At 42.7% G+C, this 27,206-nt stretch overlaps 2 protein-coding genes across 8 annotated transcripts in view; one reads left to right on the top strand and one right to left on the bottom strand.

Annotated features, from left to right (window-relative positions):
• Positions 1–1,983: 1,983 nt before the first annotated feature.
• On the bottom strand, positions 1,984–26,345 carry LOC143328112 (uncharacterized). The gene is made up of 6 exons (XM_076743054.1): positions 25,989–26,345; positions 18,916–19,025; positions 18,238–18,364; positions 17,554–17,676; positions 15,177–15,741; positions 1,984–4,732 (listed from the first exon to the last, which is right to left on the bottom strand). Exons 1-6 carry the CDS (start codon positions 26,325–26,327, stop codon positions 4,242–4,244), a joined length of 1,755 nt encoding a protein of 584 aa, XP_076599169.1. The 5' UTR covers positions 26,328–26,345; the 3' UTR covers positions 1,984–4,241.
• A 451-nt stretch (positions 26,346–26,796) lies between these two features.
• Positions 26,797–27,206, top strand: part of nvl (nuclear VCP like) — a 59,024-nt gene continuing 58,614 nt past the window's right edge. For 4 of the 7 annotated variants that reach the window (XM_076742448.1, XM_076742447.1, XM_076742445.1 and 1 more), the window contains exon 1: positions 26,797–26,904. The gene's annotated coding sequence lies outside the window, so the exon portion shown is untranslated. The remainder of the gene's footprint in view (positions 26,905–27,206) is intronic. The other 3 variants (XM_076742446.1, XM_076742443.1, XM_076742442.1) reach the window with 1 other exon arrangement.

Here is a 27,206-nt window from a genome sequence, read left to right as displayed (position 1 = left end):
GGCTAGATTTCAGCAACCAGGCTTTATTCTGCCTACCTTAGCTCCACTCATGCTCCACCTCTTTGTCCAGTTTTTGGATTAGCACATTTTATAGTCTCGTAGAAATTACTTGCATACTTGCACCTACCTCATACTGTTACCTCATGCCAATTGCACTACCTGTATGTATTTATATTTTGGATATTTTGACTATTTGCACCTCTGGTTAGATGCTAAACTGCATTTTGTTGTCTATGTGCTGCACTCTGACAATGGCAATAAAGTTGAATCTAAACTGAATCTCATCTAAAATTTGGTCAGTCAGGTACGCGATGGTGATGACCAGAGCCAAAGTCACTGAGCTTCATAATGATGTCATAAAGACTATGATCATATTTTTTGCAGTCTATGGGTACATATCTTCAGGCCGTTATAAGGAATAGGCCTTCTGAAGCATTTTGAGCCCGATCTCTAGGGAGTGCCATAACACCAAAAATGTGAAAGAATTTTACCAATTTTGATGCGCATGCTCTGAGTGCAAGTATTAACCAATATCTGAATTGCCACATTGATTTGTATAAGTGGGCGTAATCTATTGTGTGTTTGTTCATAATTCAAGATGCCTTTCAGCAATCCTGACTAAACTCACCATCCTGTGCTAACTCCTAAAGATTCCCACTGAGTTTTGTTCATATCCAATGCAGGGGGAACAAATGGAAGAACTTTAACTGCACAGTTATTGAAATGCTGCAGGCTTTGTGTGTTATTGGTCTCACTCCTAGTTATCTGAAGTAACTTCACTCACCTTTGAGAAGCCTGAAAGCCCCTCATTAATGCCTGGGGGCTTTTAATTTGGCCCATTCAGTTGCAGTTGAGATTGAACCCGAAATCAGCTATGCTTATTTTGCGCTAATTTAATTCATCCTACTTTATACTTCCTTGTATTTATTCATTCTATTTTATTATTTACTCCTTGGCATGCTTATTATCTTGTATTTTAACTTTTAGCTATCATTCACTTGTTTTTATTGCTAGCTGTTTTATTTGCAAGCATTGTTTTACATATTGACGCCATTGTAAATGAGGGTGCCTCCTCAATGGCCTTTTGAAAAATAAAGGTTGATGAATTTTTGACCTATTGAAGATCTGATTGGAATTTAAACTTTTTTCCAAACTTTCAGTGTGCAGGCCTTACTCTTTTTACTAACGCTGATTTGCATTAGATCAGAACGTGACACACACAAAGCTATACTCATGAGATCAGTTTTACAAATTCATAAGACATAATACAAATGTAAACCATTGCTTATCTTCCCAGGCATACAATGAAATTCAAGAATGGGCCATCAGTGTATTTATACATTCTTTCTTGTTATTATTTCTACATGTGAGACAGGTATGAGCCACAGGGAGGATAAAGTTAGATTCAGAAGATTAGATCCAAAAGTGTGACACATTGTTTAATGTTCATGATTTATGTGTTAAGACAACGATCTTTCTCCAAAACACAGAAACTTTGTAAATTGTTCAAATGAAGCTGCAAAGTTGTTATTTCATCAGAATATGGTGACAAATGGATAGGATATAAGAGAAAAACTTATTTTCATAGAATGTAAGTGTTGTGAACAGTGTGGTTGTTGTGACCTCCACGCAAAGTCTATTACCTTTAGACTTGACTTATGGCTATAAAAATGGTTAGTTTTGTCCTACATAAAGAGCAGTAGCTAGGATGAGTTTGTTATCTTAGTTACAGTGTATTCCAATGGTAACAAATACCCTTCAGCATATTACACTTACCTGCTGTCCATCCATCCATCCATCCAGTATGTTCCTCCTCAGTAGTGACTTGACAAAAACGAAAAACCTACAAGCCACTGAGGGGCTGCTATCACGGTACTGGTCCAACTGACATGTGGCCTTTGTTTAATATATTTGTTACATAATCCACAAATGTCCATATAGCCATAAAGTGTGTTTATTTGTACACCATCCACAGTGTAATCCATCCACAGTGACAGCAATCTACATGCAATTATATCACTGAATAACTTGCATGCAAACAAACAAATGGGTCAATGACAGTCAAAAAACTGTGTACCTCTTGGAACAACACACCTGCCCTCTGATTACATGTTAACCTAATTGTGCCTTTTACCGTACTCCATATACCACCCACTGTACAAAAGAGAGAATTACAATAAGTGAACATATAATAATTACCACAACGCAACAATGGCTCCAACATCCTCTGTAGCTGACAAAATATTAAGCCAGCCAGAGCTCCTGTTCTTCATGGAAGGAGAGAACTACTGTCTTTTCACAGCCACAAGTCAAAAGACTGATTCTTAGAGAAGCATCACTCCAGGAAGTGTCAACATGATAATCTGACAAGCAAAACCTCATACAGTATCTTAGCTCAAGCAATATTGATTTTCTACCTAAGTACTTGAAACTCTTCCTGAATGGACTGAAGCACCATGTTCATGAGGAGACTTCAGATGATGGAAGTGGTGTTAAGTCACACTTAAGGTTCACCTTCATTTTCATTCTTTGATTCATGATAACATGATGGTTAATTATGGTCAAATAGCATAATAATCAGCAGAACTGAGCAGGCACACCAGATGAGGACATTATTTGTCAGTATGTTGAGGAGAGAGTAATTTTCACTAAATTTGAGGAGGCAACTTGGCATCCTTTTTTTTATTTTCAGAGCTCTCAGTTACAGCAATAGTAGTCTCACTTTTTTGAAAATCCAAACTGAGAGCAGAGCAAACTCTGTTAGACATAACCTGGAAGAGAAGAGTTAGAACAGACATCTTAAGGCTTCTGATCTGAATCTGATCTCTAAATGTTTAAAAGAATTTAAAGACAACATGTGATTTGAATCTTCGCAAACAAGTTATCCCACTATCAAAATTAAATCACAGCTGGAGTCAACAGGTCAATATTTTCAATTATGGTCACTTGAGAAACACCCAAAATGCTGTTTTTTCATCTACAACTGCAACTCCGATACCCTGCATAAAAATATACCCGCAATTTCTCTAATAAAATTAAGATTAAGAGTCTTTAACAGTGAAAAAGAAAATAGCCTAATGCTGTGCTAATGTCATGTCATAACGAGCATTCAAGTAGGAAAACTCATTTCCTTCTGCCTCCTCCTATTCTGACTCAGAAATTGTAGAAATTTCTGATTACTCTGATATCTTCCACATGTGGAAAAGAACAACAAAAGTATCAAAAAATGGGGCAAAGTGGCTGCAAAGCTGTCACTGCAGGCTGTTACAGTTATAGTTCAATAAAATCCAATATTAACAGTAATTTCATTTAATTAAACAGGATTTATACACTGGGGGTGTTTGTATGGTTTCACAGACTATTTATCTGGAGAGACTACTTTGGAGCTAGAGCAGCTGAAGAAATTCCTGAGACCAGGTAGAGCAGATTTCAAACTGGGTGTGCACAAAATTTGGACTAACCATTAAAGTCTGTTTTTTTTTTGTTTTTTTTTTTTTTTTTAAATATCTACTCATGTACTGTTAAATCTTGATTTTAAATGACTGTTTCAAACAGATGGTAGTTGTTCTGGGTTTGCTAATTAGTTTTGTTATTAATAATTTCCATACATGTAAATTAACAGTTAAAATATAATTTCAAAAAATCTTCAACATTTCTATGGTCAAAATCGCAAAATTTTATGCATTTCCTGTTCAAATACACAGGAAAGGGGTGAGGTGAGGCAGCGATGAGCTGTGCCTCACTTCTGACGGCGCTGTGCCACCCACACTGACTGACGCAGTCAGTTGGCGCATGCCCATTACCGTCTCTCTTTATATCGGCCATAAATGCGCAGTGAAAATGCTCCAGGTGAGGCAGAAAGTACCGTGCCGCACTGATAGGTGGCAGTGCTGAGCTCCATTGACGCAATGCATGTCGCTGCGTGCTCTCCTACGCAGAGGGTGATAGTGAGTGTTCAATTTTAATTATAAAAAGGGAGATCAGCCAAAAAAAAATATTAATTTTAAAAAATCGAATTTGATCTTATATTCTTTTGTTTTTCTTGCTATCATATTGTTGAACAGTATGGAATTGATTACAGCATAATTAAAAGCTTTTAAAACAACTAATTAATAATAACTAATAGTTTCAATTAAGGTCAAAATTGAAATACAGGCTTCTATTCTGGGTTCATATATTTTTACATCTGACTCCAGAAGAGTCAGTGCCTCACCAGTCATGAATCTCACCGCACGTCACTGCTATATAACAGAGCTTTGTGCCAGCTGCTCTTCCTCTGCTCGGCATGCTTCAGCTCTTTCAGTGTCTTCTCCTCCCTGCTGGTCTGTGCTGCCTCCTTTACAGCTCTGACAATCTACTGTCCTGATGATCAGAAGAGAGGGGTGACACACAGTTGGCGGCTTCTGCTCTTTTGTCACTGCAGGATCAGATTGACAGGATCTGGTCCATCTTCTGGCAGCATAGCTCAATCCTGGACCTGTCTCCATCATTGGCCTCTTGAGGTTCTGCTCTTCTGCCTCTCTCTCTGTGCTTGCCTTTCTCTCCTTCTTCATCCTCTCTGTATTTGTATTCTCCTCTCCACTCTTGTTCTCTTTTTTCATCTTCAATTTATTTTTGGTCTCCTGTACACTGAGCTGGCCCATCCTCTCTACCAACTCTCTCAGCTTCTGATCCTCATTGATGGAGCTCAGTGAGGGAAGCCCTGGATTGGCCAGTCTCTTATTTTGTAAGTCTGTGAAAATCAAAATTTCAGATTTATACTTCATTTTCAGTACAGCGAATGACAAAATGTTTGCATCAGCACATGAAAGAGACTCAGTAATGTAACGACATAATTAAAACTAGACAATTTCCCCTGGGGAAATTTTTAAAGGGCCACGGGGTCTACTGCCCGACTGCGTACATATACATTACATTATATGCCCATATGTCTGTTTGTGTGTGTGGGAGCGTGAGAGAGGAGTGCTCACAGAGGTACTGAGCCTCAGAGGTTGCCACGGCAACTTGAGGGGCCCTCCCAATCATGCTCTATGAGACACAGCTGCGCACGCACACACACACCCGCTCTCAGCACTCAGGCACACATGCACTCAGAGAGAGAAAAAGAGCCATTTTCTGCCTCTGCGCTGGTCTTACGTTCGGGCTTCTGCTGACCAAACGGTAGCTCCTATCAAAAAAACACACACACTGTGAGCGCCTTGAGGACTTCCTGAACGCTTCAGTGTAATTTCTGTGTTTCTACAGGAAATATTGTGGACACAGTCGCAAGTTGAAAACAGGGCTCCTCTCTGCTTCTCTCCGAAAATCTTTGTATTGGAGTCAATGGGGAGCAGAGACAGATGTGGCCGCGCTTAGAGGCTGGTAATTCAAATTCTGTAAGTCTCACAGATTTTTCCAGCACATTGTGAGAGAGAGGACAAGTTTGTCTGCAACTGTGGAAAAGATCATGCGTCTAGAGCGTAAATTGTGGCTGGGAGGAGTGTGGAAAATCAAAAAATCTGGAGTTTTTTTAGGCTCTCTGCCACTCTGAGTACTGAGGCACAGAGGTCGTCATGGCAACTTGAGCTGGTTGCCATTGACGATAGAGGCAGACAGACTGGGCAGACAGAAAAGTGGAGACAAAGCGCCATTTTCTGCCTCTGCACTGCTCTCACATTTGGGCTTATCCTGAGAGAATGGTAGCTCCTATCAGAAAAAAACACAGACCATCATCGCTGTAAGGAATTTCTGAACGATTTGGTGTAATTTCTGTGTTTCTACAGCAAATATTGTGGACACAGTCGCAAGTTGAAAACAGGGCTCCTTTCTGCTTCTCTCCGAAAATCTTTGTATTGGAGTCAATGGGGAGCACAGACAGACGTGGCCGCACTTAGAGGCTGCTAATTCAAATTCTGTAAGTCTCACAGATTTTTCCAGCACATTGTGAGAGAGAGGACAAGTTTGTCTACAACTGTGGAAAAAATCATGCCTGTAGAGTGTAAACTGTGGCCGGGAGGAGCGTGGAAAGAGCAAAAATCTAGACGTTTTTAATCGGCTCTCTCCCACTCTAGCGGTGATGTCACCAACTCTAGGCTCTAACAGTCCACGCAATACACACCCATTGAAATCTGAGAATTTCTCCAAAAACGCTCATGGTCATTGATCAGGGATTACTCAAAAACTTTATGAGTTATGAAAACGTGGCTTAATACACCAATAGACAAGACTTGTGTCTACAACTTAAAGTTTAAATGGAGTCTCTAGGTGAAAGTATGCCGGAGCAGTAGCCAGTAGAAAAAGTGCAACAATTTTTTAGTTTTTTGACCTCCTCCCATTCATTTCTTATGGGAAATTAATACGTATTATTATTATATGTAGTATTCTGTAGAGAAAAATACTAGCACGCCGATCCCGATCGAGACGCACGTTTTGATATATCATTTGTGTGGGTGCTCCCAAAACTGTAGGAGGAGTAGCGAATCGAAATTTGACACGGAAGAGGAATAATAAGAAAAAACACGCAGGATAACAATAGTCCTGTAGCTTTGCTGTAGGCAGTAGTGCTCGTGGCTTGCCCCATGGCCCTAATTAGGGATGGGCAACATGATGACATATTGTATTCTAAGAAACGAGATACATTTGTCAAACATTAGACATTTTGCCACATAGTTCATATTGTGGAAGCCATCCTTTCAATATCTTAGATCATTGAGAAGTGCCTTAGTTTGTCAGGTATTTAATTAGGGCCACGGTGTGAAGCCCCAAGCCCTATTGTTATCCCACATGTTTTTTCTTTTTCCTCTTCCGGGTCAAATTTCGATTCGTTACTAGTCCTACAGCTTTGAGAGGACCCAGGCGAATTATATATCAAAACGTGCGTCTTGATCGGGATCGGCGTGCTATTACTTTTCTTTACAAAATACCAGTTTTTCGCGAGAATGAATAGAGAATGAATGGGAGGAGGTCAAAAAACTAACAAATCATTGGACTTTTTCTACTGCCTACTGCTCCAGCATACTTTCACCTAGAGACTTCATTTAAACTTTAAACTGTAGACACAAGTTTTGTGTATTGGTGTATTATTCCACGTTTTGATAGGTCATATAGTTTTTGATCATTCCCTGTTCAATGACCATGATCATTTTTGGAGAAATTTGGAGTTCATAATGGGTGTGTATTGCATGGAATGTTTGCATTAGAGTGGGTGACGTCATCTGTCAGAGTGGGAGAGAGCTGAAAAAATTTCCAGATTTTTTCTTTCCACACTCCTCCCAGCCACAATTTACACTCTACACGCATGATTTTTTTCCACATTTGTAGACAAATGTGTTCTGTCTCTTACAATGTGCTCCAAAAATCTGAGAGATTTACTGAATTTGAAAGTGCAGCCACGTCTGTCTCTGCTCCTCATTGAGTGCGCGCCAGTGTCAGTGTATGTGTATGTGTGTGTGTGTGTGTGTGTGTGTGTGGTCGTTCATTGAATGATAGTTCATGAACTCGTTTATATTTTGGCCGAACGTGAACTGAACTGACCGTACTGGATTAATGCCTGATGAACATTACTATGAACTTGTTCATTCTGGTGTCTGTGAACGGCACACTCTCTCAGTTTAACTTCGTTCAATAGGGTGCCAGATTTCTATTGAGCCTTCCAGGTGACAACCTGGCAAAAACACACCATAAACGGGCCTTAATATGTGTAGTGTTCTGAGCATGTCTGTTGTAACCACTGTGTATTGGGATGAGCAAGCAAGCAAGCAAGTAAGGTGCGCCAGAGCGACAGTGTGTAGAAGAAACAAACACAGAGAATAAAGTTGGAGGCACATGTTCGCCCCAGTGAGACCAACATAAAACTGTTCTGTTTATTTAGACAACTAACTGTCAATAACACGGGAACAATACATGGAGTCAGGTAATATTAGTACGCATCGACCTGCTGATGGGACATGGAGAGTACAGGTGTCCCCACGCCACGGATGGATTGGGATTCATCTAAGCTTCCCGACACTCCCCAGCATGTTGAACTGATGTTTGCTGGTCCCCTACATGCTAAAGAAGAGGAGCAGAAGTGCAGCTACTTGCTACTTTGGATCGGTGAGAAGGGCCGCGTCATATTTAACACATTGACTCTTACAACGGATGAAAGGAAACTGCTGAAGATGTACTATGACATGTTTGAAGCCTATGTGGCGTCAAAAACAAACCCAATTTTTGCACGATATAAGTTTCATGAAAAGACACAAGGGGAAAATGAGAGTTTTGATCAGTTTGTGACTGAGCTAAGGCTGCTGGTGAAAGACTGCAATTACCCCAGTAGCAATGAGATGATTAGGGACCGCATTGTTTTTACCATAAACTCACCAAGAGTGCATGAAAAGTTACTTTGCCACGGTCCAGACCTCACGCTAGAGAAAGCTATTGACATTGTCCATTCACATGAGTTATTACAGCAACAATTAAAGACAATAGTTAGCCCCGTTGCTAATGTGGCTAGTCAGTCTGTGCATGCAGTTAGCAGGAGAACAACCAAAACAGAACAAGCACGCCATGGACGCAAAACAAACATCGGTACAGACGGTGACAGTGCCGTTAGGAGCAGAGAGTGTGGTGCATGTAGGCGAGAGCACAGCCACACAGAGGACTGCCCAGCAAAAGGACGGCAATGTAACAAATGCAAGAAATTTAACCATTTTGCTAAAGTTTGTAGGACACAAACACCACAGAAACAGGCAAAATTTAAGCCCAAAAAAGTACATGCTGTCTCAGACTGCACAGAGCAGACATCACCTGAGCTGTATATTTACACTATAACAAAACTACATGCAAACACAGCCAGAGAACAGGCATTTGCAGATATAGAAACAGGCAAAGCGAGGCACAAATTAAAGTTCAAAGCTGACACAGGTACCCATGCTAATGTGATACCAGCACACATGTTCCACAAAATGTTTGGAAGTGTAATGTTAGGCCCATCAGACAGTGCCATCTCAGGATATGGAGGACAGAGGCTTAAAGTTAAAGGAGCTTGCAAGCCATCGTGGACGACATCCTGGTATGTGACCGCACCAAGGAGGAGCATGACGCAAACCTGTGTGCCATGTTGGAGGGGACTAGAGAGACGGGGACAAAGCTCAATGAGGACAAGAGCTTCATATGTGTGCTGGAGGTGAGCTATTTTGGTCACAGACTGACACGGGAAGGCATCCAGCCTGACACTAACAAGGTCAAGGCGATCAGAGAAATGGCTCCCCCGCACAGCAAGGCAGAGCTGGTGACCATACTGGGCATGGTCACCTACCTCTCCAGGTTTGCCCCCAGACTCTCCGAGGCAACAGCTCCCCTCAGACAACTGTTAAAAGAGAGCAATGAGTTTGTGTGGGACTCAAATCATGACATTGCTTTTCAACAAGTGAAAGACCTGCTGACACAGGAAACTGGCCCTGTACTCACATACTTTGACCACACAAAGGATGTTAAGCTGCAGGTCAACGCATCAAAATGCGGACTAGGAGCTGTGCTACTCCAAGGAGAGAAACCAGTCTCATACGCATCCAAAGCACTGACTGAGACCGAAGAAAACTACGCTCAAATAGAAAAGGAGCTGTATGCTGTTTGGCTGCAAACGGATTCATCAGTACCTCTATGGTCGACAGGTGGTTGTCGAGTCAGACCACAAACAACTAGAGTCAATCATGGGAAAGCCTCTGGCAGCAGCTCCCCCACGACTGCAACGAATGATACTGCAAATACAGCGGTATGACATCATCATTAAACATAAGCCTGAAAAACAAATACCAGTTGCAGATACAGCCCACTGAGTGCAGTGAGAGCTCACTGAGTGAAGGTATGGACTTGCAAATACATACAGTGGTCAGTAATGCACCAGTAAGTGACAACAAAATGGCAGAGATCAGGGCCACCACAGCGCAAGATGAGCAGCTCTCAATGTTGAGGCGGGTCATCACCTCAGGGTGGCCTGAGTCACACAAGAAATGTCCGCCTGCAATTTCAGTGTACTGGAATCACAGGGACAAGATATCAGAAACAAACAGCATCCTGCTAAAAGGAGAAAAAATCATCGTGCCCCACTCACTCAGAGCAGAAATGCTTTCACGCATCCACACAGGACACTTAGGGATCGAAAAATGTAAGCAACGAGCAAGAGATGTTCTTTTCTGGCCTGGAATGGGAAAACAGATAGAGGCACTAGTAGAATCCTGCTACATCTGCCTGAAGTGATGCAAATCCATCCAAAAGGAGCCGATGATATCACATCCTATTCCAGAGCGACCTTGGCAGGTAATCGCCACAGATTTGTTCATGTGGAACAACACCAACTACATCGTTGTTGTTGATTACTACAGCAGATACTTTGAGGTGGAAAAAATCACCAGCCTCATATCCAACACAGTCATCAAAAAACTCAAGGCCATGTTTGCTAGGTTTGGAGTACCACAGACGCTAATCAGCGACACTGGACCCTGTTATAGCTCGCAGGCGTTCAAAGGCTTTGCTTGTGCATGGGACTTTGAGCACTTCATGAGTAACCCACTGTACCCACAGAGTAATGGGTTAGGTGAAAGGACTGTCCAAACAGCCAAAGGCCTCATGGACAGGGCGCACGCACAGTGGACAGACCCCTACCTGAGTCTGTTGGAATACAGAAACACCCCCGTTGATGGACTGAAATCACCAGCGCAGCTGTTAATGAGCAGGCGTCTGTGTTCAATCCTCCCGACCACTGACAAACAACTTGAACCAGAGCTTGTCTGCCGCAGCACAGTTCACAGCAGGAGGGAAACCTGCCAGAAACGACAGAAACTGTACTACAACAGGACTGCAAAGACCCGGCCCGCCCTGCCAGCAGGAGCCACAATCCATTTCCAGCTGCCAAGTGGAAACTGGGAGCCTGCAACAGTTATAGATTCATCAGGCACACCGAGGTCATACAACATCCTCACAGGTGAAGGTCATGTGCTCAGACGCAACAAACGTCACCTCCTAAAGACTGAGAACAGCACAGATCGAGAAGCACCAACTTGTGACCCTGATCCTGAGAATGCTGAGCCAATGACTATGCAGCAGGATACTGTGGGTCAAACAGGCCTCAAAAAAACCCTGCACTTCACCACCACTAAGTCAGGTCGCATAGTGAAACCAAGAGACAGACTAGACCTGTGAAGAAAAATGTTCAAATGTGAAAGCGTGTCACGTGTTGATGTTAAAAGTGTTTCTTTTGACCCTGCAGTTAAAGTATGCGAGAGTTAACAGTGCAAATGTGATATGTGGTATTGCTAATGTTTACAAAAATGTTCAAAAAAAAAAAAAGAATGTAATACTGGCATGCTCTATTTCAGTTACATCCTGCCTATACACATTGATAGAAGTAACTGCCTTGAAATAATAATGCTATGATATTGTTGGCAGCTACAGCTATTTGCGTTCACTGTTTTTTAAAAGAAAGGAGATGTAGTATTCTAAGCATGTCTGGTGTAACTACTGTGTATTGGGATGACGTAAGCAAGGTGCGCCAGAGCGACAGTGTGTAGAAGAAACAAACACGGAGAATAAAGTTAGAGGCACATGTTCACCCCAGTGAGACCGACATAAAACTGTTCTGTTTATTTAGACAACTAACTGTCAATAACACGGAAACAATACAATATGTAGTGAAAAAAAAACACCCAATCTCGCAACACCAGCCCCCAGCGTCGCACCACCGCATGCGTCACATGGGGTGAAAGCTGCAGCTGTTACTAGTGTGGACTGAATAGACAGCAACAAAGCATTAAACAGCAATGGGGAAATGCTGTCCCCCTCAGTGCTAATGAAAATCATGGTTGGATAAGAATTCAACATTGGATATGAAGATGATGATGAAAAAGAGCTAGTGCGGGAGGTTGAGCGGTACCGGCTAGAGATAGTCGGGCTCACCCCCACGCACAGTCTGGGCTCTGGAACCCAACTCCTTGAGAGAGGCTGGACTCTCTTCTACTCTGGAGTTGCCCACGGTGAGACGTGGTGAGCTGGTGTGGGCTTGCTTATAGTCCCCCAGCTCAGCCGCCATGTGTTGGAGTTCTCCCCGCTGAGCGAGAGGGCCACTTCCCTGCACCTTCTTGAAGTCCCTGGGAGGGGTACTGGAAAGTGCTCCAACTGGGGACTCCATTGTTCTGCTGGGGGACTTCAATGCTCACGTGGGTGGCGACAGTGATACCTGGAGGGGTGTGATTGGGAGGAACGGCCTCCCCGATCTGAACCGTTCTGTTATTGGATTTCTGTGCTAGTCACAGTTTGTCCATAACGAACACCGTGTTCAAGCATAAGAGTGTCCATCAGTGCACGTGGCACCAGGACACCCTAGGCCGGAGGTCAATGATCAACTTTGTAGTCGTATCATCTGACCTTCGGCGTATGTCTTGGACACTCGGGTAAAGAGAGGGGCTGAGCTGTTAACTGATCACCACCTGGTGGTGAGTTGGATCTGCTGGCAGGGGAGGAAGCGGGACAGACTTGGCAGACCCAAACGTACCATGAGGGTCTGTTGGGAACGTCTGGCGGAACCCGCTGTCAGGGAGGTCTTCAACTCCCACCTCCAGGAGAGCTTCGACCAGATTCCGAGTGAGGTTGGAGACATTGAGTCCGAATGGACCATGTTCTCCACTTCCATTGTTGATGCAGCCATCCGTAGCTGTGGCCGTAAAGTCGCCAGTGCCTGTCGTGGCACGTGTCGAACCCGGTGGTGGACACCGGAAGTAAGGGATGTTGTCAAGCTGAAGAAGGAGTCCTATCGGGCCTGGTTGGCTCATGGGACTCCTGAGGCAGCTGACGGGTACCGGCAGGCCAAGCATGCAGCAGCTCGGGCAGTTGTAGAAGCAAAAACTCGGGTCTGGGAGGAGTTCGTGGAGGCCATGGAGGAGGACTACCGGTCAGCCTCCAAGAAATTCTGGCAAACCGTTCAGCGCCTCAGGAAGGGGAAGCAGCTCTCTGTCAACACTGTTTACAGTGGAGGTGGGGAGCTGTTGACCTCGACTGTGGATATTGTCAGGTGGTGGAAGGAATACTTCGAGGATCTCCTCAATCCCACTGTCATGTCTTCTGTAGAGGAAGCAGAGACTAGGGACTCGGAGGTCGATTCATCCATCACCTGGGCTGAAGTCACTGAGGTAGTTTGCAAGCTCCTCTGTGGCAAGGCACTGGGGGTGGATGAGATCCGCCCTGAGTACCTCAAGTCTCTGGATGCTGTAGGGCTGTCCTGGTTGACACGCCTCTGCAACATCGCGTGGCAGTCTGGGACGGTGCCTCTGGACTGGCAGACTGGGGTGGTGGTCCCTCTGTTTAAAAAGGGGGACTGGAGGGTGTGTTCCAACTATCGGGGGATCACACTCTTCAGCCTCCCTGGGAAAGTCTATTCCAGGGTACTGGAGAGGAGAATCCGGCCGATAGTCGAACCTCGGATTCAGGAGGAACAATGCGGTTTTCGTCCTGGCCGTGGAACACTGGAAAATTTCTATACCCTCCACAGCGTACTTGAGGGTTCATGGGACTTTGCCCAACCAGTCCACATGTGTTTTGTGGAATTGGAGAAGGCATTCGACCATGTCCCTCATGTCATTCTGTGGGAGGTGCTCCGGGAGTATGGGGTTGGAGGCCCTCTGCTGAGGGCTGTACAGTCCCTGCACAACCGGAGCAGGAGCTTGGTCCGCATTGCCGGCAGTAAGTTGGACCTGTTCCCAGTGCATGTTGGACTCCTGCAGGGCTGCCCTTTGTCACCGGTTCTGTTCATTATTTTTATGGACAGAATTGCTAGGTGCAACCAGGGGCCGGAGGGGGTCCGGTTCGGGAGCCGGCAGATTTCGTCTCTGCTTTTTGCGGATGATGTTGTCTTGTTGGCTCCCTTGAGCTGGGACCTTCAGCATGCACTGGGGCGGTTCGCAGCCGAGTGTGAAGCAGCTGGGATGAGAGTCAGCACCTCCAAGTCCGAGGCCATGGTTCTCGACCGGAAAAAGGTGGCTTGCTCCCTCCGGGTTGGGGGAGAGTTCCTGCCTCAAGTGGAGGAGTTTAAGTATCTTGGGATCTTGTTCACGAGTGAGGGAAGGATGGAGCGTGAGATTGACAGGCGAATCGGTGCAGCGGCAGCAGTAATGCAGTCACTGTATCGGTCTGTCGTGGTGAAGAAGGAGCTGAGCCGAAAGGCAAAGCTCTCGATTTACCAGTCAATCTACATTCCTACTCTCACCTATGGTCATGAACTTTGGGTCATGACCGAAAAGAACGAGGTCCCGGATACAAGCGGCTGAAATGAGTTTCCTCCGCAGGGTGGCAGGGCGCTCCCTTAGAGATAGGGTGAGGAGCTCTGTCACCTGGGAGGAGCTCAGAGTAGAGTCACTGCTCCTCCACATTGAGAGGAGTCAGCTGAGGTGGCTCGGGCATCTCTATCGGATGCCCCCTGGACACCTCCCTAGGGAGGTTTTCCAGACATGCCCCACCGGGAGGAGGCACCGAGGAAGACCCAGGACACGCTGGAGTGACTATGTTGCTCGGCTGGCCTGGGAATGCCTCAGGATCCCCCCGGAAGAGCTAGAGGAAGTGTCCGGGGAGAGGGAAGTTTGGGCATCCCTGCTCAGACTGCTGCCCCCGCGACCCAGCCCTGGATGAAGCGGGAGAAGATGGATGGATGGATGGACGGATGGATATGAAGATGAAATCTGACGTATAGTTACAGTGTTAAAACTGATAAAATAATTGCTGTCTGTGGTTCTATATGGGTTCTGTCAATAATTTGGAAAAATAATAACTCACAGCAACATATGGAAAAAAAGTATGAACTAGTTCATTTTTTGAACGGTGAACTTAGTTCAAAATGTTGAATTATGAACTATGAACTGAACTAGTTCATTTTAAAATTTGTAAAATGAACTTTGAACTAGTTCATGTAGAAAGTGAACTTTCCCAACACTGGCTCCTTATATATAATATCATAATGTTACTAGTATTGACTGTTTGAAATGTCTGAATCATAATGTACACACTCCTTCCAGTAGCCCCCGTGGCCCTTTCAAAATTTCCCCAGAGGAAATTTTCTAGTTCTTAAATAAAATACATGTAATTTAGCCATGTTGTCGCAGTGTGTGTGTGTGTGTGTGTGTGTGTCTGTCTGTCTGTCTGTCTGTCTGTCGGTCTGTCTGCTTGTGTATTACCTGCTGTTGTCTGCTGTTGTGTCCAGGTAGGAGGGTCTACTGTGGGCTGAGGCTCTCCAGGTTTCAGCCTCTGCTCTGCCATGGATCCATCTTTTAGTGTGATATGCAGGGAAATGGCCTGAGGATGACTAAGCTCATCATCAACTCTGCTTCCATCAGTGTTACTGAACCTGCTGCTAATGGTGTCTCCTGGGGTGTTTCTGTCATTAGAGCTACTGCTTCTGCCACTGTCATCAAACACTTCAGCAGTTGTGCTGCCATGATTTTTCCTGCAGACAGTTGTAGCAGCAGCTTCAGTGTCTTTAATACATCCTCTTCTGGGGAGCTCAGCAGCTTTATTGTCATCACTGTAGTTATTACTGCTGGCTGTATGAACAGCTTTACTGCTGCTCCTGTTGGTGTTTGCTCTGTGAGGCTTGTCCGGTAGCAGAGGACGGCCCCTGAAGGCCAGGTCAGGGTAGGTCATCTGCATCTCCATAATGGACTGGTCTTCGCTGATGAGGTGGCAGCGTGGAGGCTTGGGCTGGGGGTTCACTGCAAGCCTGGTGTCCAAATAAGGAAGTATCTGGAGAAATAAAACAATCAAGATGACTTCAGTGCAAACTGCAGCTGGTTTGTTTAGGCTGGTTATGTTTGTTAACTTGGTGCCTCAATCTGGGATGTCATACAGTGTTTTGTGATTTGATGATGTACTAATAATGTATTACCACTGGCAGAAACTGAGACAGTGCAGTAGGTGCAGCCACACTAGGGCCAATGGTCAAAGTATGTACTGTCTGGGGGGACACCACCACTGTAATACTGTGACCCTGGCAGTGTGCTTATAATGTTTAATTGGTCCAAAACATAGTTGGACCAAAACAGGTTATATATTTTTAAGTTAAAGAGGGTGGCTCTTCTTTGCTACATGGCTCATGTCAAGCTTTTAATGTGAAATATACCTTTGACAGTCTAAAGGTAAGGAGAAATAATATATTATTATTCTAAAAGTGCAATTTGTGTCCATTATGACAAAGCATAAGGCTGCTGTGGCTCAGGAGCCACAGCCAGCTTTTAGAGCCACCATCTACCCATCAGAGGGTCGGTGGCTTGATCCCTGACCTCAGCAGTCTACATGTCAAAGGGGAGAAACACCAATGCTAAAATTTCAAACAGGAAATAAGTGGAAGTCTGAAGAAGCAGTCAACCACACTGTAATGAATGTTTGTTTTTCTGATAGTGATGGTACCTTGAAGACATCAGCACGTTGCGAGACTTAGGTACAAGATGTTTGTGTGGTCATTTTCTTTGTTTCTGTGTCTACTGGAGATTAGATGCAAAGGAAGATCGGAATTAGGGGTCCAAAACTGTGGAAGGTCAAGGCAGCAAAATAACGAAGCTTTGGCTGGGGCTCTGAAGGAGAGACAAGGTGTAGGGAAAGAGGAACCCAGGGCCAGCAGCAAGGCATGGACAGTCCCTGCCACACTAGGAGTGTGCCAGTGGTCCCTGTTCCATGACCAGGATGTGCTCCAAGATTAAAGGAGTGGCGAAAAACCAGAGAGGGGTGGTTCCAAGATGACTTAGGCCAACTGCACTGTCAAAGGTGCATCAGCTAAGTGTGTTCAGTGTTTTTAACACTGTTGTCTTTGCCTGCCACATGAAAATCTTTCTGGCCTAATAAGGACTCAAATGAACTGTGATTAAAAAACATCTTCAAAACTGAAACAACAACATTCAACGCTGTGAACCCTGGTGTGAACCTTGATCACAGCTGTGTAGACTTAAAATCTTGTAGTGTCACACAATGTTCAACGCTACAATGGATTTTTTAAACAGTATTACAATAGATTGTAGTATATCTGAGTATATCTACTTTTATATTATTCTGTGTGCATCTGTACAAGCATCTGTAAGTGTCTGTGTGAGTTTGTCTGTTTACTTGACTATGCATGCATCTCAGGTAAGTTGGGACCATGAAAATTTCCACTGAGGCAACTTGCTGATTCTACTGTTTGGTACATTCACATACAGTATGTAAAAAAACCTGAATGCAACTAGCAGGGTTTCCCTTCTGAAGTAAATGAGATAAATTTGGTGACAGATGAGGTTTTATCAAATTTGAAAACCAGTCACGCATGCTGTCTAATGTCACATGAGTGAGCTGCAAAAAATGAGTTCTCAAAAACACTTGAAATGTTACTGATAGCACAGTCAAGTGTCAGAATTTCTAAATTGTACCCTGGCAGGAAGGTTTAATTGGTGATGTTCGAACATCTGCTGAACACAGCATGAAATCAGTTTGTTATTTCTCTCTGGTCTCACTGGTTTGCTGACATCTCCTTCTCTTTCTTTTTCCCCTTTTCCACACAGTCAACCAGCCCTCTGCACTCAGCCCTACCTCTTTTCCATCAGCCTCATCCTTCTTTTTCACCTCCTCCTTTGGCCGTATCATTGTCTTCTTTTCTGTGGGTGCCTCCAGTTTTGTAGGCCTCACTCTCCTCTGGAGAACCTCCAGCCACTTCTGCAATGTAAGATTACAACTGTCACATGGAAGCCATGAAATGAGACAGAGTTACTGTGACCTTTGACCATGTCCTATGGCTGCCATTGATTTGCATATACTTCAGGCAGAAGGCAGGGAGGCATGCAGTATCACTATGGCATGGCATATAGCATGTTTATATTCCATATTAATGAACTACGCTCATTTACACTGTGTACTCAACCACTGCTGGAAGCAAAAAGTCATTCAATATTATGAGCCTAATGTATGATGCATGTGGGTTTTTTTCTTTTGACATAGTTGTACTTAGACTTTGCTCATTTCAGTCTACAACTATATTCTTCCTTTTGTCTTTGTATTCAGCTTTTTTAAAGCCACTTTGTGTAAGATTTGAAAATGCTTCAGACAGCAGACCCTCTGAACAGACCCGGGAACACAGACACACCAGAAACATGTTGACTGCACCAGTTTTCATCAGTGCTGATTGATTTTTTAAAAACAGAACACTACATAATTTAGTGTATGATTGGACTACAGTATTGCAAATATGAAACATAGCTGGATGATTTCTGATCTTACCTGTGGTCCCAGCTGATCCTTGTCAAGGAGTTCCAGGAGATGGTAACATTCCACCCTTGCCAGCAGCAGCTCAAAAGCCACCAGCATGGCTCTGTCTGGGTTAGCATCCTTGCTGAGTCTGTACTCACTGAAATACATCAAACAGTAAAGAGGACAACTGAGGAGAATATGACAAAAAGTGATGAGAAGAGCAGACCAAATGTCCCTTTCACAGATGAAAGAAACTGGGTTGGATCCAGCATGTCGGTGGCTTCCCCCTTTTGTCCCAAGATTCAATCCCTGATTTTGTTAGAGCAACCCCAAATCCCCAAATTTTGTCCCCACTAGACATTTTAAAAGTCAACACAATTCACAGTTGTTTCCAAATTTGAGATTTTGTGCAAACACTGGGTGCTGTCCCTCAATTTTTCACAAACAAATTTAGGAGAGAAAATATGAAAACATTGATAAATGAGACTTATTATATCTGAGGTGCCACTCTCTTGATATGTTTGCCCAGACATTTAAGTCTCACCCACTTGACTGAAGTTCAGGCCTATTAAACTGTTTGCAAGTGGATGTATGTGTTATATGTTTGTCCTTGCATAGAAACCCCCTAGCAGCTGTAAGAACAGACCTTGTGGCTTGGTGTCAACATTTATTGTCACTCTTCTGGTTTGTCTTCTCCTTGCTCCCTACCTTTGTGGAGTGTCAGTATGGGGCAGGTAGCCAATAGAGGCCAGGACTGACTGAATGGTAGAACTGCTAAGAACTGGCAGGAGACAGTAAACAAATGGACCTGTAAAAGTCTGAAAGAAACACAGAGAAACAGAAATATATTTTATCTGTGACTAAGTGAAAACATTAATTTATTAAGGATCTCTTACATTTGGTCATTAAAGAACTGTGACTTCTCAGTGCTCTCTGGAGGACAAACTACTTCGAGATATTGGCTGTGTCCAAATGCAATATTATGCACTAATTCTTACAGAATTTGAGGATGCAATGTGTTGACACTGAAAAAGCGGCAAAATTAAGTGTATTCAAAACACAATGCACACAATGTCACAGTGCAATGCAAAAAGAGGTGGTGTTCAAAGCTGGAAAAAAATATATAAATAGCAGGTGGTGTTGAGACCGTGACATTGAAAAATACTTTTTGACAATTAATACACTGTATCGTCAATGCTGTACACATTTAGCATGTGGTATAGAACTGGGACACAACTATGGTTCATAAATGACCTCAAACACATCATCTTCCTTAGCGGCTGACAAACACATCAATGAAGATATGTAAGTATCTGCTAAAACCAAATGTCAACCAACAACATCAGCCTGTCAAAATATTGGATGGAAAGACATCAAGGATGGACCATCTGACACTGCCATCATCAAACTCAGTCACAATAGCAGGAAAAGAGTTTTTCAGCCTTGGGTGAATTTTTCTGTTTGACAAAGGGATCTCTGGAATGCTGAATCTCAACCGTTTCAGATGAAAACTTCTTTCCCTTAGACTTTTTAAACTTTTCATAGCTGTCCCAAGTGAAATAAATATATACTTAAGGGTAAGTGTTTAAATATTACAAAGTATGTTTCCAGTACATTTATATAAATGTGTACTGATAAATAAATTAAATGCATACTTTTAATAAATATACTATGGTTTTAGGAAAATTTAAGTTCAATTTTTGAAGTGCACTTTTAAGATAATTGTTGTCAAATACTTTTCTAGTATATTTTTAGTAAGTGTGTTATATAATAAACTTAAACAGTTCAAAAGTATATTCATTTTATGTGGTCACGACATACTCAAAAGTATATATTCACTCATGACTATGTATACACACACACACACACACACATATATACAGTGCTCAGCATAAATGAGTACACCCCCTTTGAAAAGTAAGATTTTAATCAATATCTCATTGAACACAAGAACAATTTCCAAAATTTTGACAAGACTGAGTTTTATAGAACATTTGCTCAAACTCATAACTTGAGAGAAGGTTAATAATATAACTTAGATCACAAAATCTTCAGTTTTACTCAAATTGGTTGATGCAAAATTGATTATACCCCAAAACAAAAACTACTACATCTACTATTTGGCATGACCTCCATGATTTTTAAGGACAGCACAAAGTCTTCTAGGCATGGAATGAACAAGTTGGTGACATATTGCAACATCTATCTTTTTCCATTCTTCAAGAACAACCTCTTTTAGAGCCTGGATGCTGGATGGAGAGTGATACTCAACTTCTCTCTTCAAAATTCTGCATAGGTTCGATTGGGTTCAGATCAGGAGACATACTTGAATCACTTTCACTGAATCACTGAATCACTTTCACCCTGTTCTTCTTCAGAAATGCAACAGTGGCCTTAGATACGTGTTTTGGATCATTGTCATGTTGGAAAAGTGCACAACGACCAAGTGCACCAAGTGATGGTAGCATCTTCTCTTTCAATACAGAGCAGTACATCTGTGAATCCATGATACCATCAATGAAATGCAGCTCCCCGACACCAGCAGCACTCATGCAGCCCCACATAAGGACACTGCCACCACCATGTTTCACTGTAGGCACCATGCATTTTTCTTTGTACTCCTCACCTTTGCAACGCCATACAGTTTTGAAGCCATCAGTTCCAAAAACATTTATCTTGGTCTCATCACTCCAGAGTATAGAGTCCCAGTAGTCCTCATCTTTTTTAGCATGAGCCCTGGGAAATTCTAGGCGGGCTTTTTTGTGCATGGGCTTTAGGAGAGGCTTCCTTCGTAGACGACACCCATGCTTTGGCTTTTTCTTTGCCAGCATCTCAGAGTCACCTCTTCACTGTGGACGTTGAGATGGGTGTTTTGTGGACACCATTTGATGAAGAATCTATTTCTCAACCTAGAGACTCTAATTTACTTGTCCTCTTGCTTAGTTGCGCACCGAGAGCCTCCCACTTCTCTTTCTATTCTGGTTAGAGCCCGTTCTGTTTTCTGAAGGGAGTAGTACACACTGTTGTATGAAATCTTCAGTTTCTTGGCAATTTCTCACATGGAATAGCCTTCATTTCTCAGAACAAGAATAGACTGTCGAGTTTGAGAACAAAGATCTCTTTTTCTGGCCATTTTTAGAAGTATAATGGAACCCACAAATGCTGGTGCTCCAGATGCTCAACTAGCTCAGAGGAAGGGCAGTTTTATAGCTTCTCTAATCAGCACAACAGTTTTCAGCTGTGCTAACGTAATTGCACAAGGGTTTTCTAATCATCAATTAGCCTTTTAACACGATTAGCTAACACAATGTACCATTAGAACATAGGAGTGATGGTTGCTGGAAATGGGCCTCTGTGCACCTATGTAGATATTCCATTAAAAATCAGTCGTTTACTGCTAGAATAGTCATTTACCACGGTAACAATGTCTAGACTGTATTTCTGATTCATTTAAAGTTGTCTTCATAGAAAAAACAGTGCTTTTCTTTAAAAAATAAGGAAATTTCTAAGTGATCCCAAACTTTTGAAAATATATATGTGTGTGTGTATATGTATACATATGTATACATATCTATTTGCCATTCATGTAGCACCTACAGACACACAAAAGCATGTTCATACAAGGCCTCGCTCATACATAAACTTATTTCACACTTTTGTCACAAGAGACAATGCTAGTGTGTCACATTTTTTAAGCTTGTTTTATTCTCCAGAACGCTGTCAATGACATGAAAAATAGGAAGTGACAAATCTTTTCCACTTTAAATTGAAGAATAACATGAGAAAATCTAAAATAATTAGTATATTTGCATTATATTAAATATATTTAAAATAGTCCCATTTTAGACCAATCAAGTACACTTAACAAAACTTCAGTTGGACTTCTGTACAACTTATATACTATATTAGTGTTATAAGTACAAAATTCCAATTTTGCAAACTGCAAGTGCACTTAAATAGTCTGGATGCAAGTACACTTTATTACACTCAGTATACTAATATTTTTGTATATTTTAGTGTTTTTTTTTCACAAGGGATATTTTGCTGAATCTGAATAATGTTGTATGGGTTCATGTATACACCAGTGACGTGCGGTCAGGGGACGCAGTGCCTCACCTGTTAAAATATAATTTAAAAAAAACTTGCTGTGGTTTATAAATTCAGACTTGAGCTCATGACTGTTCTATAAATTTGTTTTCTGTATGATTTCAACATTTCCATGGTCAAAATCACTAAATTTATGCATTTCCTGTTCAAATACATGGGAGAAGGGCGAGGTGAGGCAGCGATGAGCTGTGCCTCACTTCTGACGGCGCTGTGCCACCCACACTGACTGACACAGTTGGTGGTTGGCGCATGCCAATTGCTGTCTCTCTTTATATCGGCCATGAATGCACAGTGAAAATGCTCCGGGTGAGGCAGAAAGTACCGTGCCGCACTGATAGGTGGCAGTGCTGAGCTTCATCGGCGCAATGCACATCGCTGCATGCTCTCCTATGCAGAGGGCGATAGTGAGTGTTCAATTTTAATTAAAAAAGAGAGAGATCAGCCAAAAAAAAATTAATTTTAAAAAATCGAATTTATTTTTCTTATATTAAATATTCTTTCGTTTTTCTTGCTATCATATTGTTGAACAGTGTGGAATTGATTAAAGCATAATTTAAAGCTTTTAAAACAACTAAATGTTTCAATTCATGTCCAAACTGAAATATAAACCTCTAGTTTGGGTTCCTATATTCTTACATCTGACTCCAGAGGAGTCAGTGCCTCACCAGTCATGAACCTCACCACTCACTTGGTATACACTGTATAGTAATGGTCAAACTCTTGTTATTTAATGTGTGTAGGTTATCACTGCACAATTATATCCAGAGCTTTAATGAAACATTTTTTAAAAAAATAGCACATAGACAACATATCAAATGTTGAAACTACAAAAATGAATTGAAAATTCCTCATTTAGAATTTGATGGCAGCAACACATTTCAAAAAAGTTGGGACACACTGGAAATACTGAGAAATGCTGAAAGAAAACAGCTGGTGGAAAATCTGACAATCAATTAGGTTGAATGAGGTAAAGTGGAAAACTCTCCTGTGGTCTTACAAGCCAAAATTTGAAATTCTTTTTGGAAATCATGGACATTGCATCCTCTGAGCTAAAGAGAAGAAGGGCCATCCCGCTTATTATTAGTGCACAGTTCAAAAGTCAGCATCAGTTTTGGTATGGTGCTGAATTAGTGCACATTGCATGGGTAACCTGCACATTTGTGAAGACGCCACTAATGCTGAACAATTTATACTGGTTTTGGAGCAACATATGCTGCCAAGTAGAAGTAGGAGAATAAATAGGATGTTCCCCACCAAACCATCCAAAGTGTACTCTCAGTGGCAGAGAAAGACCACGAGAGTAGATCCACCCAGAACTGAGACTGAAAGGTACAGGAAGAGCGTGCGGGAAAAAGAGGCATCACATACCACCAATGCTCAGTGGCTAGTGGATGTAAGAGCAGACCACAGCAATCTCCCAGAACAAGAACCGGTAACCATCACAATGGCAGACATTCAAGAAAGAGTGTCAGGTATGAAGAGCTGGACAGCACCGGGACCGGACATGATCCACACCTACTGGCTAAAGAGGCTAACTGCAGTCCATGAACTCCTGAGATCAATCAAGTACTCATGGATGGAACCCACCCAGAGTGGCTGACCCAAGGGCAGACAGTCCGGATCATGAAGGACCCCCAGAAGGGTGCTCTCCCATACAACTACCAAGCATTAACATGCCTCTGTACAACATGGAAGCTCCTGTCAGGCATCATAGCAGCTAAGATGAATAGGCAAACAGCCCAATACATGAGCGAGTTCCAGAAAGGAATTGGCAGCAATACCAGGGGAGCCAAGCACCAAGATCAATAGAGGCAGGGGTCTACTACACTAGACATGACCCCAGCTAAAGGCTGTGCTCCTGTCAATGCTGGCATGTAACGCCATGCCTTCGGTGCCTACTGCCCTTTGTCTCGAGGCCTTTCTGTGTGGAGTTTGCATGTTCTCCCCGTGTTCACCTGGGGTATCCTCCACAAAAAAAAAAATAAATAAAACACTAAAAAAAACATGCAAGAAGATCACCACCTGACTTAATGGTGACAACAAGGAACTGGGTCCCTGGGCGCCACTGTCGGCTGGCAGCCCACCGCTCCTGGTCTGCCACGGAGGAAGGACTTACCAGGATGGGTCAAACGCGGAGGAATAATTTCACCAAAAAGCATGACATGTGCATGTTGTGTGTGTTGTTGTGTTCACCGATGCATTGCATGTTGTGTGGTGATTAATAAAGTATGGATCTTAAATCGCAAATCTTATCTTAAATAACCAAGTGGCAGGCATAGTGTACAGGAACATCTGTACTGAGTATGGGCTGGAAGCCCCAAGGTGAAAATGGAACACACCTCCTAAGGTGGTTCGAGGATGACTGAGCCACAGCATGATTCTGTAGTAGAAGAGTCCTGGTGCTAAACTGGCCTGCCAATCCCAATTTATCACTCATTGAAAATTTTTGGTGTATTGTAAAATGTTAAATATGACAAAAGTGACCCTGAACTGTTGAGCATCTGAAATTGTACATCAAGCAAGAATGGAAAAACATTCCACTTTCAAAATTACAGCAATTAATTGGTCTCCTCAGTTCCCAAACTTTCCAACTTTTTGCAAAGAAGTCTTTGTGTGTCCATGCAAGGCTGGATTACCAACTGGATTGATTTGGAAAAATCCATCTTTAAAGCACAGTATCAACTGACATGGTAAACATGATAAGGGCCTTCAGGTGGGTCCTGCGTTACAATCTGATCTTGAGTTCTAGAAGAGGGTCCCTGTGTCTAAATCTAGTTTGAACAGCTAATGTAATCCAATGTTCTCCTAACAAGCTGTATATTCCTTCATTAGTCTAAACCTGGAGACAGATAATATCCTTGTGTAGAAAAACTGTCCATGCTGCACAGAGAGAGGGAGGAATGGGGGAACAGTGTATGCTGAGCAGCTCATTCTTGCTTTGGGGCCTAATAGTAAATTAACCTAGCCATGCAAATTGAAAAATTATTGTGTTTGGTTTTGTTGTATCTAATTGGATGAGTGCCTCTAGCAGCTTTCAGCACTCTTGTGTAATTGTCACATTTTAAGAGGAAGCTTTGTTGTAACACAGTTTTAAAACTGTCTTACAAAAGATGTTTTCATATTCCCAGAACCATTACAGTTTCAACTGCAGCACAGGGCTCTCAAGATTTTGGCAGCAGCGATGGCGGGGGTCTTATCTGATAAATGACACAGAAATTCGTAAAAATAAAAATATTTATTTAATTCAGCATTTCTTAGTGCAGGTGAGTGTGTGTGTGTGTGTGTGTGTGTGTGTGTGTGTGCGCGCGCGCCCCTCCCCCTCCCCCTCCTGTTCAGCACGGACACACAGAAGCTACCACGCATCATGTAGTTGTGATGCGGCTTGAACAGAAAAAAGTCGGGAAAAAAAGACACATCACAACACATCACTAATTCCTCTACCTGTCCCACTGTTATAAAAAATAGCGGCGCATGTTGGTGGGCGTTATCCTGGTAATCTCTGCGTGAGCTATACAAGGTGTGGCGTGTGAGCGTGTGAAAGCGTGTGAATTCAGTACTGTGAAAATATTCGGCATCAGAAATTCACATAGAAAACACAGACGTTGAGAGCAAGGTGGAAAAGGATGGAAGGAACAAAGAAAGAAAGAACGAAAGAAAGAAAGAAAGCGTTCGACCTTAAGTGTCTTGATTTCCTTTTTCCAGGGTTGAAGGAATAGATTGAGGCAAATCGTTTCCAGCAGTTCGGTGGCTTTGATAAAAGCAGACAGAAGTTTCTTGTAGTCTTTGTTCAGGGCTCCACAACCCTTACCCAAAGCCTGATAGAATGGGAACATTGTGAAAGTTCCACTGGGTAAAGGTTCCATCAGAAGATACCAAGCCGCCTTCTTCAGCAGGCAGGTATCGCGACACGGCCGAACATCTGTACACTGCTGAAGGTAACAGTTTAAATAATCCTCATAAACTTCCTGGCGAGAAACCTGCATCTGATCTTCTGTTCTGATGCCGTCCTTCATTGTCAACAGACAGCTAGTTTTTGTAGAACTATGAGGAAGTACTGCAGTCAAACACATGGTCAAACAACTTGAAGGAGGAAGTGAAAGTGACAGCAACGCTGCCGCCACTTCTTTAATATTTAAAGTTAACTGGAGATTAAAAAGCAAAAACAAATAACAAATAACAACAAAATATAACTATTTATTACGTACATCTTGACGAAACTGTACAATTGCTCAAATGGTGAACCTGTATAATTGTACTGTGTAGTTACTTGTGTAGTTATTTTTTTTCATGTGTTCATACATTTTAGGAACTTGTAGGATGGTAGGAATCCTGTTATACATGGTGAAAATGCTTAAGTAATATATACGGGGATGTTTTCAAGCATCTGAAAATATGACTTATCAGTCACTATTGTGGGAAACACTGTTTTATTTTGAAAATGCTCACCCGGATGTACTTAAATTTGATTCCAGGGTCAGTTTCTTGCAACCGCGTTGGAAACGCGTACACCGTAGACGCAACGTGCAGTCCTCTTACAGACTTAACAGAAGAATCGCTGACATTTGGTTATGTGTTGGTGCCTTTGTTGAGGTAAGTAACCATGTGTCACGTTAAAGTTGTCAGTTTTTGTTTGGGTTGACATGTCTGTGTCCACCACAGTCAGTGGTAAATGTACGTTTTGTAACTCGTACTTACCGTTCGTTATTTCTTAAAGGCAATGTTGTACCATGAAATCGGGAGGTCAAACCCATGACATTTTGATTGCTTGATAATGATTTTCCTAATGCTTTACAACAGCCAAATACAATATTATCTCTCTATGATATAGCTAGTATATAATAGGTACTCGGTGTAACTTCAGTTACATGAGTACGAGCGTAGCCTCGACACAC

Source organism: Chaetodon auriga, chromosome 11 (assembly GCF_051107435.1).
Source record: "Chaetodon auriga isolate fChaAug3 chromosome 11, fChaAug3.hap1, whole genome shotgun sequence".
In the NCBI taxonomy this organism is placed as follows: Eukaryota; Metazoa; Chordata; class Actinopteri; order Chaetodontiformes; family Chaetodontidae; genus Chaetodon; species Chaetodon auriga.
Note: the sequence above shows the minus strand (reverse complement) of the source record. Positions and strands in the feature narration are given on the sequence as shown.